Here is a 22122-nt window from a genome sequence, read left to right as displayed (position 1 = left end):
TATTAGCCCTTGTTAATTAGTCATATTGACTCGTTGTGTAAAAAAATTGTCCTTGTTATTGTGACTTGTTGTGTGAACCATTTTTCCTTGATCATTAGTCCTTGTGACTCGTTGGTGAACCATTTGTCCTTGTTCATTAGTTCTTCTTACTCGATGTGTAAACTATTTGTCCTTGTTCATTATTCCTTGTAACTCGTTGTGTGAACCATTTGTCCTTGTTCTTTAGTCCTTGTGACTCGTTCTTTACACCATTTGTCCTTGTTTATTAGTCCTTGTGACTCGTTGTGTAAACCATTTGTCCTTGTTATTGTGACTTGTTGTGTGAACCATTTTTCTTTGTTCATTAGTCCTTGTGACTCGTTGTGTGAACCATTTGTCCTTGTTCATTAGTCCTTGTGACTCTTGGTTAATCTTTTTGCCCTTGTTTATTAGTCATATTGACTCATTGTGTAAACAAATTGTCTTTGTTATTGTGACTTGTTGTGTGAACAATTATTTTTTATTCATTAGTCCTTGTGACTCGTTGTGTGAACCATTTGTCCTCGTTCATTAGTCTTTGTGACTCTTGTTTAATCTTTTTGCCCTTGTTTATTATTAGTCATGTTGACTCGTTGTGTAAACAAATTGTCCTTGTTATTGTGACTTGTTGTGTGAACCATTATTCCTTGTTCATTAGTCCTTGTGAATCGTTGTGTGAACCATTTGTCCTTGTTCATTAGTCCTTGTGACTCGTTGTGTAAACTATTTGTCCTTCTTCATTAGTCCTTGTGACTCATTGCACTGAAACGATGGGGTGGTCCATAATCAGCCCAAAACAGTTTCAAAAACGCAGCAAGAACACCAACAAAAAGCAAGCTAGAACAAGGTTTAAAAACGCACGGAATGCAACAATGCAATGGACCGTTGCATTCAACAACTTAAAACAAGAAAATAACATTACAAGAACTTGAAATAACCCTGAAAACAACAGACCGAAGGACTGTTTAAACGACACAACAAGGGATAAAAACGAGAATTAACAGTCCAACGGACTGTTTAAGAGACACAAAACAGGCTGTTTTTGGGAGTTTGTTTGCTCTCGGTTTTGGGTTGTTTTGTAAGGTTTTATTTGAAACATAAAATGAAAGATATGACTTAAACAATATCACAAAGCATGTTTAAGCCTAGGATAATACTCTTCCAAAGCACTAAGCAAATGGAAAGAGTCATCTCCAAGCACTAAGCAAAGGAGGTTGTTCTAGCACTAAGAAAAGAACTAAACTAGGGTTTTTCAAAAACCTCTTAAATTCATTTTCATAATCTTCAAATCTGAATGTTTACATGGGATAGGTGCTCTTTAAATAGAGGCTCAAAATGAATCTAAACTATCCATCTAAAAAGCTAATCTAAAGGCTACAATTGAAAGCACAAATGGACAAAAGTACAAGTAGATATTTTACACACAAAAGCACAACAAATGGGTCCAAAATAAACAGTATGGCAGCCTGTTTAGGCGTGACAAATGCTGCCCATTTTGTTGTTTTTGCTTCTTCAATTGCTTTGGCCTTTTGCTTGTACAAAAAGGGGACCATTTGATGTCGCTTTCGAATGGAATCTTTGCAATTTGTGCTCATCTTTTCACCTTGGAAACCGGCTGTTTTAGCTCCAAAATCTCGGTTGCCACATTTGCTTCAAACTCCCTTTGTTGAGAAAAGTTTGTCCTCAAACTTTCGCGGTTAAGAACATGGTATAACAAAAGACGATTTCAAAAACAAATACAATTTCAGAAAAATGTAGTGTAGATGTTAAAGAGGGCAAACAACAAGAACCATCCCAACCCGAGAACACACAGCACGTACTTGGGACCTAATTCTAAACCGAGAACACACAGCACGGACTTAGAACCACCTTGTTATCCAACACCCTAGAACACCAAGGACCACCATTTCCCAAGATCGTCTTGGTTTAAGAAAACGCAAGAGCCGAAGCTCTGATACCACTTTGCACTGAAACGATGGGGTGGTCCATAATCAGCCCAAAACAGTTTCAAAAACGCAGCAAGAACACCAACAAAAAGCAAGCTAGAACAAGGTTTTAAAACGCACGGAATGCAACAATGCAATGGACCGTTGCATTCAACAACTTAAAACAAGAAAATAACATTACAAGAACTTGAAATAACCCTGAAAACAACAGACCAAAGGACTGTTTAAACGACACAACAAGGGATAAAAACGAGAATTAACAGTCCAACGGACTGTTTAAGAGACACAAAACAGGCTGTTTTTGAGAGTTTGTTTGCTCTCGGTTTTGGGTTGTTTTGTAAGGTTTTATTTGAAACACAAAATGAAAGATATGACTTAAACAATATCACAAAGCATGTTTAAGCCTAGGATAATACTCTTCCAAAGCACTAAGCAAATGGAAAGAGTCATCTCCAAGCACTAAGCAAAGGAGGTTGTTCTAGCACTAAGCAAAGAACTAAACTAGGGTTTTTCAAAAACCTCTTAAATCCATTTTCATAATCTTCAAATCTGAATGTTTACATGGGATAGGTGCTCTTTAAATAGAGGCTCAAAATGAATCTAAACCATCCATCTAAAAAGCTAATCTAAAGGCTACAATTGAAAGCACAAATGGATAAAAGTACAAGTAGATATTTTACACACAAAAGCACAACAAATGGGTCCAAAATAAACAGTATGGCAGCCTGTTTAGGCGTGACAAATGCTGCCCATTTTGTTGTTTTTGCTTCTTCAATTGCTTTGGCCTTTTGCTTGTACAAAAAGGGGACCATTTGATGTCGCTTTCGAATGGAATCTTTGCAATTTGTGCTCATCTTTTCACCTTGGAAACCGGCTGTTTTAGCTCCAAAATCTCGGTTGCCACATTTGCTTCAGTTTGGCAGCTTGTAATGTTTCCCATTGGTCTTTAATTGTTTTGGCACCTTTAGGAGACAAAAAGGGGGACCTTTTGTTGTCATTTTCTCTTGGAATCTTTGCAATTGCTCTTCATTTTACCTTGTAAAAACCGGCTGTTTTAGCACAAAATATCGTCCTACCACATTTGTTTTAAACTCCCTTTGTTGAGAAAAGTTTGTCCTCAAACTTTCGCGGTTAAAAACATGGTATAACAAAAGACAATTTCAAAAACAAATACAATTTCAGAAAAATGTAGTGTAGATGTTAAAGAGGGCAAACAACAAGAACCATCCCAACCCGAGAACACACAGCACGTACTTGGGACCTAATTCTAAACCGAGAACACACAGCACGGACTTAGAACCACCTTGTTAGCCAACACCCTAGAACACCAAGGACCACCATTTCCCAAGATCATCTTGGTTTAAGAAAACGCAAGAGCCGAAGCTCTGATACCACTTTGCACTGAAACGGTGAGGTGGTCCATAATCAGCCCAAAACAGTTCCAAAAACGCAGCAAGAACACCAACAAAAAGCAAGCTAGAATAAGGTTTAAAAACGCACAGAATGCAACAATGTAATGGACCGTTGCATTCAACAATTTAAAACAAGAAAATAACATTACAAGAACTTGAAATAACCATGAAAACAACAGACCGAAGGACTGTTTAAACGACACAACAAGGGATAAAAACGAGAATTAACAGTCCAACGGACTGTTTAAGAGACACAAAACAGGCTGTTTTTGGGAGTTTGTTTGCTCTCGGTTTTGGGTTGTTTTGTAAGGTTTTATTTGAAACATAAAATGAAAGATATGACTTAAACAAGATCACAAAGCATGTTTAAGCCTAGGATAATACTCTTCCAAAGCACTAAGCAAATGGAAAGAGTCATCTCCAAGCACTAAGCAAAGGAGGTTGTTCTAGCACTAAGCAAAGAACTAAACAAAGGGTTTTCAAAACCTCGCATTTTCATTTCTCTTAAACTTCAAATCTGAAATTATTACAAGGGATAGGTGCTCTTTAAATAGAGGCTCAAATTACATCCAAACCATCCATCTAAAAGCAAATCCAAAGGCTACAAATTAAAGAACAAATGGACAAAAGTACAAGTTGAATTTTTACACCTAAACCAATTCTTGTGAGCCAAAAAGGACGTTGATGGCAGCAGCAATTGATGACAAAAATCAGCAGCTTTGGATGTGTTTGGCAGCTTGTAATGTTTCCCATTGGTCTTTAATTGTTTTGGCACCTTTAGGAGACAAAAAGGGGGACCTTTTGTTGTCATTTTCTCTTGGAATCTTTGCAATTGCTCTTCATTTTACCTTGTAAAAACCGGCTGTTTTAGCACAAAATATCATCCTACCACATTTGTTTTACTCATTGTGTAAACCATTTGTCCTTGTTCATTAGTCCTTGTAAGTCGTTACATTAACCATTTGTCCTTGTGACTCGTTGTGTAAACCATTTGTCCTTGTTCATTACTCCATGTGACTCGTTGTGTGAACCATTTGTCCTTGTTCTTTAGTCCTTGTGACTCGTTGATTAAACCATTTGTCCTTGTTTATTAGTCCTTTTGACTCGTTGTGCAAACCATTTGTCCTTGTTATTGTGACTTGTTGTGTGAACCATTTTTCTTTGTTTTATAGTCCTTGTGACTCGTTGTGTGAACCATTTGTCCTTGTTCTTTAGTCCTTGTGACTCGTTGATTAAACCATTTGTCCTTGTTTATTAGTCCTTGTGACTCGTTGTGTAAACCATTTGTCCTTGTTATTGTGACTTGTTGTGTGAACCATTTTTCCTTGTTCATTAGTCCTTGTGACTCGTTGTGTGAACCATTTGTCCTTGTTCATTAGTCCTTGTGACTCTTGTTTAATCTTTTTGCCCTTGTTTATTAGTCATATTGACTCATTGTGTAAAGAAATTGTCTTTGTTATTGTGACTTGTTGTGTGAACCATTATTCCTGATTCATTAGTCCTTGTGACTCGTTGTGTGAACCATTTGTCCTCGTTCATTAGTCCTTGTGACTCTTGTTTAATATTTTTGCCCTTGTTTATTAGTCATATTGACTCGTTGTGTAAACAAATTGTCCTTGCTATTGTGACTTGTTGTGCGAACCATTATTCCTTGTTCATTAGTCCTTGTGACTCGTTGTGTGAACCATTTGTCCTTGTTCATTAGTCCTTCTTACTCGTTCTGTAAACTATTTATCCTTGTTCATTAGTCCTTGTGACTCAATGTGTGAACCATTTGTCCTTTATCTTTAGTACTTGTGACTCGTTGTTTAAACCATTTGTCCTTGTTTATTAGTCTATGTGTCTCGTTGTGTAAACCATTTGTCCTTGCTATTGTGACTTGTTGTGTGAACCATTTTTCCTGGTTCATTAGTCCTTGTGACTCGTTGTGTGAACCATTTGTCCTTGTTCATTAGTCCTTGTGACTCGTTGTGTAAACTATTTGTCCTTCTTCATTAATCCTTGTGACTCATTGTGTGAACCATTTGTCCTTGTTCATTAGTCCTTGTAAGTCGTTCTGTTAACCATTTGTCCTTGTGACTCGCTGTGTAAACCATTTGTCCTTGTTCATTACTCCATGTGACTCGTTGTGTGAACCATTTATCCTTGTTCTTTAGTCCTTGTGACTCGTTGATTAAACCATTTGTCCTTGTTTATTAGTCCTTGTGACTCGTTGTGCAAACCATTTGTCCTTGTTATTGTGACTTGTTGTGTGAACCATTTTTCTTTGTTCATTAGTCCTTGTGACTCGTTGTGTGAACAATTTGTCCTTGTTCATTAGTCCACGTGACGTGTTGTGTAAACTATTTATCCTTGTTCACTAGTCCACGTGACTCGTTGTGTGAACCATTTGTGCTTGTTCATTAGTCCTTGTGACTCGTTGTGTGAACCGTTTGTTCTTGTTCATTAGCCCATGTGACTCGTTGTTTAAACCATTTGTCCTTGTCCATTAGTCATTGTGACTCGTTGTGTGAACCATTTGTCCTTGTTGATTAGTCATTGTGACTCTTGTTTATTAGCCCTTGTTTATTAGTCATATTTACTCGTTGTGTAAACAAATTGTCCTTGTTATTGTGACTTGTTGTGTGAACCATTTTTCCTTGTTCATTAGTCCTTGTGACTCGTTGGTGAACCATTTGCCCTTGTAAATTAGTCCTTCTTACTCGATGTGTAAACTATTTGTCCTTGTTCATTATTCCTTGTGACTCGTTGTGCAAACCATTTGCCGTTGTTCATTAGTCCTTCTTACTCGATGTGTAAACCATTTGCCCTTGTTCATTAGTCCTTCTTACTCGATGTGTAAACCATTTGTCCTTGTTTATTAGTCCTTTTGACTCGTTGTGCAAACCAATTGTCCTTGTTATTGTGACTTGTTGTGTGAACCATTTTTCTTTGTTCATTAGTCCTTGTGACTCGTTGTGTGAACAATTTGTCCTTGTTCATTAGTCCACGTGACGTGTTGTGTAAACTATTTGTCCTTGTTCAGTAGTCCACGTGACTCGTTGTGTGACTCATTAGTGCTTGTTCATTAGTCCTTGTGACTCGTTGTGTGAACCATTTGTCCTTGTTCATTAGTCCTTGTGACTCGTTGTGTGAACCATTTGTCCTTGTTCATTAGTCCTTGTTTATTAGTCATATTGACTCGTGTAAAAAAATTGTCCTTGTTATTGTGACTTGTTGTGTGAACCATTTTTCCTTGATCATTAGTCCTTGTGACTCGTTGGTGAACCATTTGTCCTTGTTCATTAGTTCTTCTTACTCGATGTGTAAACTATTTGTCCTTGTTCATTATTCCTTGTGACTCGTTGTGTGAACCATTTGTCCTTGTTCTTTAGTCCTTGTGACTCGTTCTTTACACCATTTGTCCTTGTTTATTAGTCCTTGTGACTCGTTGTGTAAACCATTTGTCCTTGTTATTGTGACTTGTTGTGTGAACCATTTTTCTTTGTTCATTAGTCCTTGTGACTCATTGTGTGAACAATTTCTCCTTGTTCATTAGTCCACGTGACGCGTTGTGTAAACTATTAGTCCTTGTTCGAGTCCACGTGACTCGTTGTGTGAGCCATTAGTGCTTGTTCATTAGTCCTTGTGACTCGTTGTGTGAACCATTTGTCCTTGTTCATTAGTCCTTGTGACTCGTTGTTTAAACAATTTATCCTTGTTCATTAGTCATTGTGACTCGTTGTGTGAACCATTTGTCCTTGTTAATTAGTCCTTCTTACTCGTTGTTTAAACTATTTGTCCTTGTTCATTAGTCCTTGTGACTCGTTGTGTGAACCATTTGTCCTTGTTCATTAGTCATTGTGACTCATTGTGTGAACCATTTGTCCTTGTTCATTAATCCTTGTAAGTCGTTCTGTTAACCATTTGTCCTTGTGACTCGCTGTGTAAACCATTTGTCCTTGTTCATTACTCCATGTGACTCGTTGTGTGAACCATTTGTCCTTGTTCTTTAGTCCTTGTGACTCGTTGATTAAACCATTTGTCCTTGTTTATTAGTCCTTTTGACTTGTTGTGCAAACCATTTGTCCTTGTTATTGTGACTAGTTGTGTGAACCATTTTTCTTTGTTCATTAGTCCTTGTGACTCGTTGTGTGAACAATTTGTCCTTGTTCATTAGTCCACGTGACGTGTTGTGTAAACTATTTATCCTCGTTCACTAGTCCACGTGACTCGTTGTGTGAGCCATTTGTGCTTGTTCATTAGTCCTTGTGACTCGTTGTGTGAACCATTCTCGTTGTTTAAACCATTTGTCCTTGTCCATTAGTCATTGTGACTCGTTGTGTGAACCATTTGTCCTTGTTAATTAGTCCTTCTTACTCGTTGTTTAAACTATTTGTCCTTGTTCATTAGTCCTTGTGACTCGTTGTGTGAACCATTTGTCCTTGTTCATTAGTCCTTGTGACTCGTTGTTTAAACAATTTATCCTTGTTCATTAGTCATTGTGACTCGTTGTGTGAACCATTTGTCCTTGTTAATTAGTCCTTCTTACTCGTTGTTTAAACTATTTGTCCTTGTTCATTAGTCCTTGTGACTCGTTGTGTGAACCATTTGTCCTTGTTCATTAGTCCTTGTGACTCATTGTGTGAACCATTTGTCCTTGTTCATTAATCCTTGTAAGTCGTTCTGTTAACCATTTGTCCTTGTGACTCGCTGTGTAAACCATTTGTCCTTGTTCATTACTCCATGTGACTCGTTGTGTGAACCATTTGTCCTTGTTCTTTAGTCCTTGTGACTCGTTGATTAAACCATTTGTCCTTGTTTATTAGTCCTTTTGACTTGTTGTGCAAACCATTTGTCCTTGTTATTGTGACTAGTTGTGTGAACCATTTTTCTTTGTTCATTAGTCCTTGTGACTCGTTGTGTGAACAATTTGTCCTTGTTCATTAGTCCTTGTGACTCGTTGTGTGAACCATTTGTCCTTGTTCATTAGTCCTTGTTTATTAGTCATATTGACTCGTGTAAAAAAATTGTCCTTGTTATTGTGACTTGTTGTGTGAACCATTTTTCCTTGATCATTAGTCCTTGTGACTCGTTGGTGAACCATTTGTCCTTGTTCATTAGTTCTTCTTACTCGATGTGTAAACTATTTGTCCTTGTTCATTATTCCTTGTGACTCGTTGTGTGAACCATTTGTCCTTGTTCTTTAGTCCTTGTGACTCGTTCTTTACACCATTTGTCCTTGTTTATTAGTCCTTGTGACTCGTTGTGTAAACCATTTGTCCTTGTTATTGTGACTTGTTGTGTGAACCATTTTTCTTTGTTCATTAGTCCTTGTGACTCATTGTGTGAACAATTTCTCCTTGTTCATTAGTCCACGTGACGCGTTGTGTAAACTATTAGTCCTTGTTCAGTAGTCCACGTGACTCGTTGTGTGAGCCATTAGTGCTTGTTCATTAGTCCTTGTGACTCGTTGTGTGAACCATTTGTCCTTGTTCATTAGTCCTTGTGACTCGTTGTTTAAACAATTTATCCTTGTTCATTAGTCATTGTGACTCGTTGTGTGAACCATTTGTCCTTGTTAATTAGTCCTTCTTACTCGTTGTTTAAACTATTTGTCCTTGTTCATTAGTCCTTGTGACTCGTTGTGTGAACCATTTGTCCTTGTTCATTAGTCCTTGTGACTCATTGTGTGAACCATTTGTCCTTGTTCATTAATCCTTGTAAGTCGTTCTGTTAACCATTTGTCCTTGTGACTCGCTGTGTAAACCATTTGTCCTTGTTCATTACTCCATGTGACTCGTTGTGTGAACCATTTGTCCTTGTTCTTTAGTCCTTGTGACTCGTTGATTAAACCATTTGTCCTTGTTTATTAGTCCTTTTGACTTGTTGTGCAAACCATTTGTCCTTGTTATTGTGACTAGTTGTGTGAACCATTTTTCTTTGTTCATTAGTCCTTGTGACTCGTTGTGTGAACAATTTGTCCTTGTTCATTAGTCCACGTGACGTGTTGTGTAAACTATTTATCCTCGTTCACTAGTCCACGTGACTCGTTGTGTGAGCCATTTGTGCTTGTTCATTAGTCCTTGTGACTCGTTGTGTGAACCATTCTCGTTGTTTAAACCATTTGTCCTTGTCCATTAGTCATTGTGACTCGTTGTGTGAACCATTTGTCCTTGTTAATTAGTCCTTCTTACTCGTTGTTTAAACTATTTGTCCTTGTTCATTAGTCCTTGTGACTCGTTGTGTGAACCATTTGTCCTTGTTCATTAGTCCTTGTGACTCGTTGTTTAAACAATTTATCCTTGTTCATTAGTCATTGTGACTCGTTGTGTGAACCATTTGTCCTTGTTAATTAGTCCTTCTTACTCGTTGTTTAAACTATTTGTCCTTGTTCATTAGTCCTTGTGACTCGTTGTGTGAACCATTTGTCCTTGTTCATTAGTCCTTGTGACACATTGTGTGAACCATTTGTCCTTGTTCATTAATCCTTGTAAGTCGTTCTGTTAACCATTTGTCCTTGTGACTCGCTGTGTAAACCATTTGTCCTTGTTCATTACTCCATGTGACTCGTTGTGTGAACCATTTGTCCTTGTTCTTTAGTCCTTGTGACTCGTTGATTAAACCATTTGTCCTTGTTTATTAGTCCTTTTGACTTGTTGTGCAAACCATTTGTCCTTGTTATTGTGACTAGTTGTGTGAACCATTTTTCTTTGTTCATTAGTCCTTGTGACTCGTTGTGTGAACAATTTGTCCTTGTTCATTAGTCCACGTGACGTGTTGTGTAAACTATTTATCCTCGTTCACTAGTCCACGTGACTCGTTGTGTGAGCCATTTGTGCTTGTTCATTAGTCCTTGTGACTCGTTGTGTGAACCATTCTCGTTGTTTAAACCATTTGTCCTTGTCCATTAGTCATTGTGACTCGTTGTGTGAACCATTTGTCCTTGTTGATTAGTCCTTGTGACTCTTGTTTATTAGCCCTTGTTTATTAGTCATATTGACTCGTTGTGTAAACAAATTGTCCTTGTTATTGTGACTTGTTGTGTGAACCATTTTTCCTTGTTCATTAGTCCTTGTGACTCGTTGGTGAACCATTTGCCCTTGTTCAATAGTCCTTCTTACTCGATGTGTAAACTATTTGTACCTGTTCATTATTCCTTGTGACTCGTTGTGCAAACCATTTGCCGTTGTTCATTAGTCCTTCTTACTTGATGTGTAAACCATTTGCCCTTGTTCATTAGTCCTTCTTACTCGATGTGTAAACCATTTGTCCTTGTTTATTAGTCCTTTTGACTCGTTGTGCAAACCATTTGTCTTTGTTATTGTGACTTGTTGTGTGAACCATTTTTCTTTGTTCATTAGTCCTTGTGACTCGTTGTGTGAACAATTTGTCCTTGTTCATTAGTCCACGTGACGTGTTGTGTAAACTATTTGTCCTTGTTCAGTAGTCCACGTGACTCGTTGTGTGAGTCATTAGTGCTTGTTCATTAGTCCTTGTGACTCGTTGTGTGAACCATTTGTCCTTGTTCATTAGTCCTTGTGACTCGTTGTGTGAACCATTTGTCCTTGTTCATTAGTCCTTGTTTATTAGTCATATTGACTCGTTGTGTAAAAAAATTGTCCTTGTTATTTTGACTTGTTGTGTGAACCATTTTTCCTTGATCATTAGTCCTTGTGACTCGTTGGTGAACCATTTGTCCTTGATCATTAGTCCTTCTTACTCGATGTGTAAACTATTTGTCCTTGTTCATTATTCCTTGTGACTCGTTGTGTGAACCATTTGTCCTTGTTCTTTAGTCCTTGTGACTCGTTCTTTACACCATTTGTCCTTGTTTATTAGTCCTTGTGACTCGTTGCGTAAACCATTTGTCCTTGTTATTGTGACTTGTTGTGTGAACCATTTTTCTTTGTTCATTAGTCCTTGTGACTCATTGTGTGAACAATTTCTCCTTGTTCATTAGTCCACGTGACGCGTTGTGTAAACTATTAGTCCTTGTTCAGTAGTCCACGTGACTCGTTGTGTGAGCCATTAGTGCTTGTTCATTAGTCCTTGTGACTCGTTGTGTGAACCATTTGTCCTTGTTCATTAGTCCTTGTGACTCGTTGTTTAAACAATTTATCCTTGTTCATTAGTCATTGTGACTCGTTGTGTGAACCATTTGTCCTTGTTAATTAGTCCTTTTTACTCGTTGTTTAAACTATTTGTCCTTGTTCATTAGTCCTTTTGACTCGTTGTGTGAACCATTTGTCCTTGTTCATTAGTCCTTGTGACTCGTTGTGTAAACTATTTGTCCTTCTTCATTAGTCCTTGTGACTCATTGTGTGAACCATTTGTCCTTGTTTTTTAGTCCTTTTAAGTCGTTCTGTTAACCATTTGTCCTTGTGACTCGCTGTGTAAACCATTTGTCCTTGTGTGAACCATTCTCGTTGTTTAAACCATTTGTCCTTGTCCATTAGTCATTGTGACTCGTTGTGTGAACCATTTGTCCTTGTTGATTAGTCCTTGTGACTCTGCAGCAGGAGCCACTGACCAGGGTACCTCACCTCAACAGACAGTCCAAAGCAACACCACACCCATCTCAGAAACCAGTCAAGCTGGGCTAAGTTTAGTGGCCAATAAGTATGAGTACAAGCCCAACCACCAGCTGCCACCATGGCCAGCTGGTTGGTCACTGAATTAGGCTCAGAAAAGTCCTAGGGGTTCAAGGGAAAATCACAATGCAAGTCCTAGAAAACCAAGCTGGACAGAACTGCAGCAAATGACAAACAACAAAAGCAAACTTTCCATTTCTGGCTAAACCATGAGGAAAAAGCACACAAAGAACTTTTGGCTTGTCTTCCCATATACCAGATACAACCTAGAGCCAATTTTAATGCCAAGGACTCAATCATTTCGTCCTCAAGTGCCTACATTCAACGAGAAAAGCCAAAGAATGCAAAGAAAGGACCACAACTCACTTTGTCACCGCATTTCTCTTTTTTGTTTTCATTCCAGTTTACAATTAAGAGCTTTTAAACCGTTGTAATATTGTACTTGGACTCTTACCAGCATGTGAGGAGGAATCCTGACCCTTTGATGTAGTTCCCTTTCAAGTTTGTAACCTAAAAAGGCCTATATAAGGACCTCAACTCGATCGTTGTAACACAAATGATTTATGAATGAAACCTTAGATTTCTCTCAAATTTAAACCTCTTAATCTTGTGCTTAGTCTGTAGATTAGAGTCAGGCTTGATAATAACATGTTCTTAGACTGTGGTTATTGATTAAGTACACTGTTAGTGGAGTATAAACTTTCTGTCTTTGAGACTGTGGTTAGTTTAGCTTTGCTTTGTTTGTTTCATTGAGTCTTTCCTGTGTTAATCAGGAATCTCTTAACTCTAACACCCCAAATTGTTAGCTTAATTCCCTGTGAGAATTCTGTGGGTTTTACAGTTGATAATTATATCCAAAGTTCCCTCCCTTCAGTCAAATCCCAGAACTATCTCATTCACTTTGTCCAATTGTGTCTCATCGGTCAGTTCGGGAGTATTTATGCTACTTTGAGTCTCCTACAAATCCTAGAAATTTACTCAGAGTTAGCTCTCATATCAAAGTAATTTACTGCCAAGTTTCATGATTTTAGGAGGTCAATTCATAATTTTATTAAATAGCACAAGTTTATTGCATTCCTGAGAACTTGTCTTATTTCTGCTGGTTTGTTTGTTTTTTTTGTCTAAACCCTTGGACATTACACTGCAAATTGGTATATCAGAGCAAGGTTTTAACACGATTCTATCTTGTGTTAGTCTTGGGAAGGAAAGTGAGTTCATTTTTACCCTAACTACAACAAAACTACAAAAAATAACCCATGAGTGAAGAGAGATTTACGGTATTGAGACCAGGGTGGATCGATCGAGCGGGAAGAATCAATGAACTGGTAAATATTGTCAACACTCTTGCGAGAAGGAGTTCCTAACATGCCACCCTACGAGGCGAGGCAGGGGGGTAGAGGCTTTGTTGGAGCAGGAAGAGGACAACCATACCACCAGGAACATGGAGAAGACATGTCGAATCTTGATGAATCTATGGCAGAGGGCATCTACATGGAAAGAGACAAAGATATAAAGGTAGAAATTCCTGATTTCCATGGTAGTTTAAACCACAAGATTTGTTAGACTGGATTAGAACTGTTGAGAGAGTCTTTGAATTTAAGGGATATATCGACAGAAAGCTTTCAAAGTTTCTATCCTTAAATTCAAAGGTTATGCCTCACTTTGGTATGAAACCCCGAAAAGCCGTAGAGAATGAGAGAAGGCAAGGAACCCATTAAATCTTGGCTAAAACTTAAAAAGAAATTGAAGGATAAGTTTATAGCTAAAGATTACACACAGGATATGTTTATCAAGTTAACCCAACTGAAACAAGACCAACAATCTATTGAGTCTTATCTTAGAAGCTTTGAACAACTTACGCAATGTGAGATTACTTGAAAAGCCCGAACAGAAAATTGCTAGGTTTGTTGAGGGCTTAGATCCTAAGATTGCTATAAGAGTTAGGATGCAACAAGTTTGGTCCTTTGATGAGGCAGTCAACCTGGCATTGAGGATTGAAAAGATGGGAAAAGCCAAGGTCACTGCTTCCAAACCCCTTACCAGATCCACTTTCAAACCTTTTTCTGGGGTTAGGATTGGAGAAACTCCAAAACTTGCAACCCAACCAACACCAGACAAGGGGAAGAGTCATGTGAATCCTAGAACCAACACACCTGTGACTGATGGGAAAATTAAATGCTTCCAGTGCCAAGGGTATGGCCATTTTAGGAAGGACTGTCCTTCTAAGAGAACCTTGACAGCAATGGAAGTAGAGCAGTGGGAGAGGGAAGGTTTGGTTCAGTATGAGGAGGATGAGACCCTGATAATGGAGGAAGTGGAGACTGAAGGAGAACCAGAACAAGATGCAGTTGTGGCCCCCCCTGATACAGGTCACAACTTAGTCTTGTGGAGGGTCATGCATTCCCAACACTCACCTCTGGAAGCTGATCAAAGATCCCTGATATTCAGAACCAGATGCACAGTCCAGGGGAGGGTTTGTAACCTAATCATAGATGGGGGAAGTTGTACAAATATGGCATCAAATGCCATGGTTAACAAACTCAACTTGACAACTCAAGAGCACCCAAACCCTTACAAGTTGAGATGGTTGAACAAGGGAGCAGAAGTAAGGGTGGACAAACAATGCTTGGTTCCATTTTCTATTGGGAAGGTGTATAAAGATGAAGTCTTGTGTGATATTGTCCCAATGGATGCCTGCCACCTACTCCTGGGAAGGCCATGGGAGTATGACATGAATACCACTCACCATGGGAAGGATAACATCTATAGTTTCAAACATGAAGGCAAGAAGGTCACCCTGACCCCATTACCACCCAACCAGAGAAACTATGGAGGTCCAAGTATGCCGTAGGAGAGAATAATGGTGGTGTGCTATTTCTTTCTGAAGCAGCCATGATCAAAGAAATGAAGCAAGAACAACCTGTCTGGGTGTTACTATCCAAAGAAGTAAGCAAGGAAGGGAGCCCTGAGATGCCTGCTGAAGTTAGGCCATTAATTCAGAGGTATAAGGAAGTGTTTCCAAGAGAGCTGCCTAGTGGGTTGCCACCATTGAGGGGCATTGAGCACCACATTGACCTTGTTCCAGGCTCAGTGCTTCCCAACAGGCCAGCTTATAGAAGTGATCCCACTGCTACCAAAGAATTGCAGAGCCAAATTGAGGAACTTATGAGCAAAGGATTTGTCAGGGAATCTCTCAGTCCTTGTGCAGTCCCTGCTCTACTTGTTCCAAAGAAAGATGGGACATGGAGGATGTGTCTTGACAGCAGAGCCATTAACAACATCACTATCAAGTACAGGTTCCCAATACCAAGGTTGGATGACATGTTAGATGAGCTCAGTGGTGCCATGATATTCTCTAAAATTGATCTCAGGCAAGGGTACCATCAAGTCAGGATAAGGGAAGGAGATGAGTGGAAGACTGCCTTCAAAACTAAGCATGGACTGTATGAATGGCTTGTGATGCCATTTGGTCTTTCTAATGCACCAAGCACCTTTATGAGGCTGATGACTGAGGTGCTAAGGCCATGTTTAGGCAAATTTGCAGTGGTCTACTTTGATGATATCTTGGTTTATAGCAGCAGTGAAAGAGAACACCTGAAACACCTTGAAGCTGTGTTCAAAATCCTCAAGGAACAAAAACTATTTGGCAAGCTAGAAAAATGCACTTTTATGGTTGAAGAAGTGACATTCCTAGGGTACATTGTCTCTGGGAGGGGGATTACGAGTTGATCGGGACAAAGTTGCAGCCATTCAATCATGGCCAACTCCTAAAACAATCACTGAGGTGAGGGGGTTCCATGGATTGGCCTCCTTTTATAGGAGATTTATCAAGAACTTCATTCGGTTGTTGCTCCAATTACGAGTGTATGAAGAAAGGAGAATTCCACTGGACTGAGAGAGTGCTCAAAGAATCCTTTGAGAGGATTAAGAAATTGATGTGTGAGACCCCTATTCTGAAATTGCCGGACTTTGATCAACTCTTTGAAGTAGAGTGTGATGCCGGTGGAGTAGGCATTGGTGCGAGTCCGATCCAAGCTCGAAACCCGTAGCTTATTTCAAAGTGAAAATTGAATGGAGCTAAATTAAAATACTCTACCTATGACAAGGAATTTTATGCAATTATCAGGGCAGTCATGCATTGGAGTCACTATTTGAAGCCAAAGCCATTTGTGTTACACTCTAATCATGAAGCTTTGAAATATATAAATGGTCAACACAAATTGAGTCACAGGCATGCTAAATGGGTGGAGTACTTGCAATCATTCACCTTTTCCAACAAGTATAAAGAAGGAAAACAAAATGTAGTGGCAGATGCACTATCAAGGAGGCACTCCTTACTGTCAACTATGGGAACCAGGGTCCTTGGTTTTGAGTTCATGAAAGAGATGTACAAGAAAGACCCTGACTTCTCTGAGGAGTGGATCACACAGTTTGAAGGGCATAGGATTCCAGGGAACAAATACTTACTGCAAGATGGGTTTCTATTCCAAGGGAACAAGCTCTGTGTTCCAAGGGGTTCCTACAGAGACCTCCTAATCAGAGAGATCCATTCAGGAGGCTTGGGAGGACATTTTGGTGTTCAGAAAACACTGGACATACTACAGGAACAGTTCCATTGGCCAAAAATGATGGGGGATTTGACACCCTCATTTATTGCGGAAAAGTAAACACGTAATTCTAGAATAAAACTGCATGGATATGTTTGTAATAGGTTCATTATAGTAAAAACCTGTAATTTTTAAAACCTGAACCTGTTATAAAGATATCCAAAAGGGAAGGTGTCAAACATGCAAGGTCCAAAATAAATCTCATGAATGAAACATCGCTAAAGTCGCGAAACAAGTTATACAAACCAAATATGAGAAAGGGAGACATATGTCCCTAAAATGTATGTGACATAAAAAGGGTTTAAGGGTCACAATAAAATAAAACCAGTCTAGGTCCCAAGGTTACTTTGCTCGCTAGCTCGTCCATGTACCCCATATATGCATCACCTACCTGTCATTCGCATTTTATACAAACACGAAAGCCACAATTCAGTGGGGAGTAACTCCGAGTTCTCCCAGCCACGAAATGTCATAATTAATATAACATGTAAACATAAGAATATGAATACGAATCACACAATGCCTTAGCATATAGATGCTAGACAATCGTGCTTATCATGTGAACAACAATATAACAACACATAGTCCTAGCATGTGAATACTAGACCGACTCCTACTACACTATCATGTGAATCACATAACATCCAGGAATCCAAACTCTATCAACCATAGCCGGCTTGCATCTCACCTTCTATGATTCATAGAATCATCAAACAAGAAAGGGCAATATATCAAAGACAGGCATAAGTTCTTAGCACCGTCAATAGTCACTTTGTAACTCGAGTCTATACCACGAGGTAGGGAAGGTAATCGAACCGGTATCTTGGCTCAGCGGTTACTATTAAGAAAACATGGCCAAGAGACAACACAACCCTAGCCTAAAATCACAAGCAGACCTAGACATGCGGATACACACCACCGCACCCAAGACCCACAACTTTTTTAAAACAAAGTGAAGTGAGTACCCTAAGGACACCACCGAAGGGTTGGCTAGTACTTAAGCTGACCCCATACTATCAAAATTAGTACCTGAGGTCATGCCCCAACTTGGATATAAATCCACTAGTCAGGAACACAAAGGCTATTAAGCAGTGAACATATACTCGTCAGAGACTATAAAGACCTATCTATGATGAAGGCCGAAATACTCACCTAGGACCTAGTCCCAGCTAGTCCCAGCTTGAATACTTTAGCCCACACCACACAAGACAAGTAAGACACCCACTTAACCATAAGAGGCAAAGAGTCCAACTTACCAACATAAATGCTAACATTCTATCATGTGAAAGGCTATATAAATGTCTATTCAGCAGAACAATCCAACAATATCCTCAATATCAATAATAATCCAAACTCCAGCTAACCGTTAATTTCATAATTCATGAGAACAAACTAAAATGGCAAAGAGGCAACAAGACTGAAGTATAAGGCAGCCAATTCATCCAACAACCAACATGTGAAATGATAATTACAATTATCAAGACATAACATGAAATTTCCAATAACAACCAATCTCACCTCAAAGACAAACCCTCGACCCGAGTCCCGCGGCGGGTCATCGGTCAAATCGAGGCTGACTGGTTTAAACCTAGCTTGACCAAACTCGTTCGGTCAATCTGGCCCAGCTCAGAGTCTTGGCCTACTTTGGCCCAAATTACAAATTTTATCGCTATATTATTCTCATGCTATTTCCAATTTATATCATGTGAAAAATGAAAGTAAAACATTATCAATCACCTAAACACTTAACAAACAACAAGCACCACATTTACTACTTATGTGACATTAATTCGTCGAGTAACTCGGAATAGTTACCTTAAGCTAGCAAAGAGACAAGCAATAAACTTGAGAAAGCTTCTAAAACCCAAAATTACTCTTCATCTTCAACCACATATGAGCCACCTAAAATAATTATGTGAAAGGACGATATTAACGAATTATCTTTATATAAAATATGAGACGGAAATTAATTTAATTATATTTTAAATAAACCAAACTAGCGTCAAAACAAACCCTACATGTCAGTATACACCGTCTCAAATATAAAAGACAACAATTAGCACCCAAAACAATCCATACATGTCAGCATACACCGTCTTAAATATACCACTTACTAGCTAGCATCCCAAATGATCCCTAGAGGTCAGTATACACCGTCTCAATCATCTCCACATATCAGTATACACCGTCTCAACTATACAACTGACTAATTAACATCCATAAGAATCCCTATATATAATTATACACCGTCTCAACTATAAAACATACTAACAAATCTTCTACAAGACCGTCTATTTTAGTACATACAACCGTCTTATAATAAATAAAGCTGAAAATATAAATGGGTTTGTAAAAATACATAACGAAAATGAATTTTACTTACAACGGATTGACGAGAACGACGAAAGGAGCGCTATGGAACAAAAATAGTTGAAAACGGATAAGGAACGAAGCACCGACGTCGATTAACAGATCAAAATTCAAAGAAAGGTACGAAAAGGAAGGAAAAAGAAGGAAGAAGAAGGAAAGAAGACGTACGTTGTTTATAAATGAGACAGCAGCCTGCTAACCTGCTATTTATTATACGTACGTTTCTTCGTCGTTAAGAAACTTCGATCGTTATTAAAACCGTTTCGAGTTAAATTTAACCGATTTAAGTAAAAGTTTCAGTAATAAAACGGAATTAATAATAAATAAATTTAATGAGTGAAAATAAAATAAACTCAGCTAGTTAACGTAAATAATACAATATCAGCTTGAATCGGAATTATTAGCGATTTTTACAAAACTAACGCATATTAATAAAAATTGCTAATTTAGTGAAATAAGCTCAAAATAGCTAATTGGACGGTTTTGTTCCCAAAATCCATCTCGGGTTCACTTAAAACAACTTTCATAAGGACTCGTAAAGAAACGGAAATTATTAAATAAATAAACTCGAACTAATTTCAATAAACTCGAACTAACTTTAAATAAACTTATTAATGGTTATTAAAATTAACGTATCGAATTATGATGAAATTAATTAATTAGCTAAGCATATATATATAAATCGTTAAATGATGTAATTAAATTCAAAATAGCAATTAAAATAATTTTATCCATCTTAATAAAATACGGGGTGTTACAATCACCCCATCTTTTAAAAAGTTTCGTCCTCGAAACTTGAAAGTATAAATGAAAGGTTATAAAAATAAAACTGAAATTGGAATCGGTAACCAAAACATTTAAAAGGTCACTTATCGTAAGAATCAAAATTCTTTCAAAAGTTTCAAATAAAATTTTCCAACAGAACCAGATTCTCATCAGAGGAACGGAAGTGTTCTCGTTGCGCATTCAAGAACATCACATTCCAAATCCAAGATAAGGTCAAAGGCAAATCATTTGTATAAATCGAAAATCAAAATACTTTCAGAAACATTAATGAAAAGTTTTCAAATGTATAAGTCTCATTCATGGAACGAAATTGCCCTTGTCGTGCACACAAGAGCGCTAACTTTCCAAGTCAAAGACAAATTTAAAACCGAAAATCACTCGTCGACAAGAGTAGAACAAGTTATTAAACGTTTCTAATAACGAGTTCTAACATCCGATCAACGTTAAAATCAAAAGAAAAGGTAATTTACCAAAATTTTGTTTTGCAAAAAGCCAAAATAGAAATAAAGGTTTCATTTTTAAACCCAATTGGGGGTCAAATCCTTGAAAGTGTAACATTAAACTTTGACAAAAGCATCATAATTAGATCAAAGTGAATAGAAATTGGATAAAATTTACAAAAATCTCAGGTTTAGCAACTCAAAACTATGATAAAGAAGTCTATACTCAAAGAGCAATTATAGAATTAAATCGAATTTTCATTTTTCCAAATCTTTACAAGTAGGGAAAATTTTGTAATAGTAACATAAAATTTTAGCAACGAACCAAAAATGGTAGCTTGAAATATTTAGAAATTGTACAAAAAGGAAAGTAACTTAGATAGCATAAAAACAAAGTATGTTAAGAGAGCTCAAACTTAAGCCACAAGAGAGCTATAATGACTTTCATAGGGTAAAAATTGAAGTCAAAATTACAAGGATGTCAAAGATATAGTTTCACAAGATACGAGTGTCAAATTTAAAGGAGGAGCAAGATGAAGCAAGGAAATGAGGTATGAACGGTAACGCTTATGAACGAGGAGAAATGGAAAATTAAACAACAAAGAAACGCCAGACACTCTTATCTCAAACAACAACATCACTCAAAACGGTTCCGAAAATTTCCTAACAACAAAACTCATAACCACATCACTCCCAAGGTTTTCCTCAATCGCTTATGTTACCTCATCCTAATCTATTCCCTGAAACAAGGTACTCCACTATAAGTGTGATTTCATCGCTCCAAATCCTCAAACATCCAGAAACAACTTTCACAAGCCTAAGGTCAAGGCTTCCAACAAAGATATATTCGTATCCAACTAGTGTCAACTATGGGTTTCTCAAAAAGGTAAACCTTCAATCAAGAATCCCAATACCAAGCTCTAAACTCCAAGAGAAGGTTCCTCAAATATTCCACAAGGTTCTCATTTCAAAACAAGGTAGTAACATACCAACCTCAAAATCTGAAAAATCAATAGGATCTCAAGTTTCTCTATCCTTTTACTTATCAAGGATTCCCAAAAGCGGAACTACACTCAGCTACACTCAGCTACGACATCATCCCATCATCTCAAGTGCTCAATGCGACCTCAAGGTCTATACAACTATAGGGTTAACAAATTCTTCTCAATACTAAATCTCTCTCAACTCAAGAACTCTCAAGAGCCAACTAATAATCCCACATTAGCTTTTCTCATATGGTCATACCCATTATCAAACTCTCATGTCCAAAGTGATTATGGAAGCCAATCACAACTCGACTTACTTAGTCAAGGAACTAGGTATTTAGTGCTGCGTAATTTACATATGGAAACGGGTTCAGCTGAGAATGAACAACGGGAGCAAATCTTCCATACTCGGTGCAAGGTAAACCGTAAAATTTGCAATCTTATTATTGATAGTGGATCATGTGCTAATGTAGTAGCGAGGGACCTTGTTGATGAACTGAAATTGCAAACTAAAGACCGAGTTAAACCATATAAATTACATTGGCTGAATGGGGAGAATGGGATCCAAGTTAAGAAACAGGCCTTAGTTTCGTTGAGTTTAGGACCCTATGCTGATGAGGTGTGGTGCGATATAATTCCTATAAATGCATGCCACATTCTGTTGGGTAGGCCTTGGCAATTCGATAGAAAGGTTGAACATGACGGGAGAGCTAATGTGTATAGCGTGATGAAGGGTAATGTGAGATATAATCTGAAACCTATGTCACCTAATAAGATTAAAGAGTCCAAAACAAAGAAGGGGAGTATGTTTATGGAGGCTCGGGAGGTTGAGGAAGCTTTAGCTCGTGGAGAACGAACTTATGTGCTTTGTGGTTCGTGAATTGGGGTCCGTTGGTGTGTGTGATGACCGTGAGGTACAGGAGTTGTTAGAAGAGTTCCGGGATGTGTTTCCGGATGAATTACCGGATGGGTTACCTCCTTTAC

At 38.1% G+C, this 22122-nt stretch overlaps 1 protein-coding gene across 1 annotated transcript; it reads left to right on the top strand.

Annotated features, from left to right (window-relative positions):
* Positions 1 to 14191: 14191 nt before the first annotated feature.
* LOC141638109 (uncharacterized) lies at positions 14192 to 16616 on the top strand. The gene is made up of 4 exons (XM_074447536.1): positions 14192 to 14318; positions 14894 to 15529; positions 15663 to 15720; positions 16154 to 16616. The coding sequence occupies exons 1-4, from the start codon at positions 14192 to 14194 to the stop codon at positions 16614 to 16616; spliced, it is 1284 nt and encodes a 427-aa protein (XP_074303637.1).
* Positions 16617 to 22122: the final 5506 nt, after the last annotated feature.

The sequence above is a fragment of the Silene latifolia genome, unplaced genomic scaffold, assembly GCF_048544455.1.
Source record: "Silene latifolia isolate original U9 population unplaced genomic scaffold, ASM4854445v1 scaffold_178, whole genome shotgun sequence".
Taxonomy (NCBI): Eukaryota; Viridiplantae; Streptophyta; class Magnoliopsida; order Caryophyllales; family Caryophyllaceae; genus Silene; species Silene latifolia.
The sequence above is the reverse complement of the archived record's forward strand: the minus strand, read 5'-3'. Positions and strand labels throughout refer to the sequence as shown.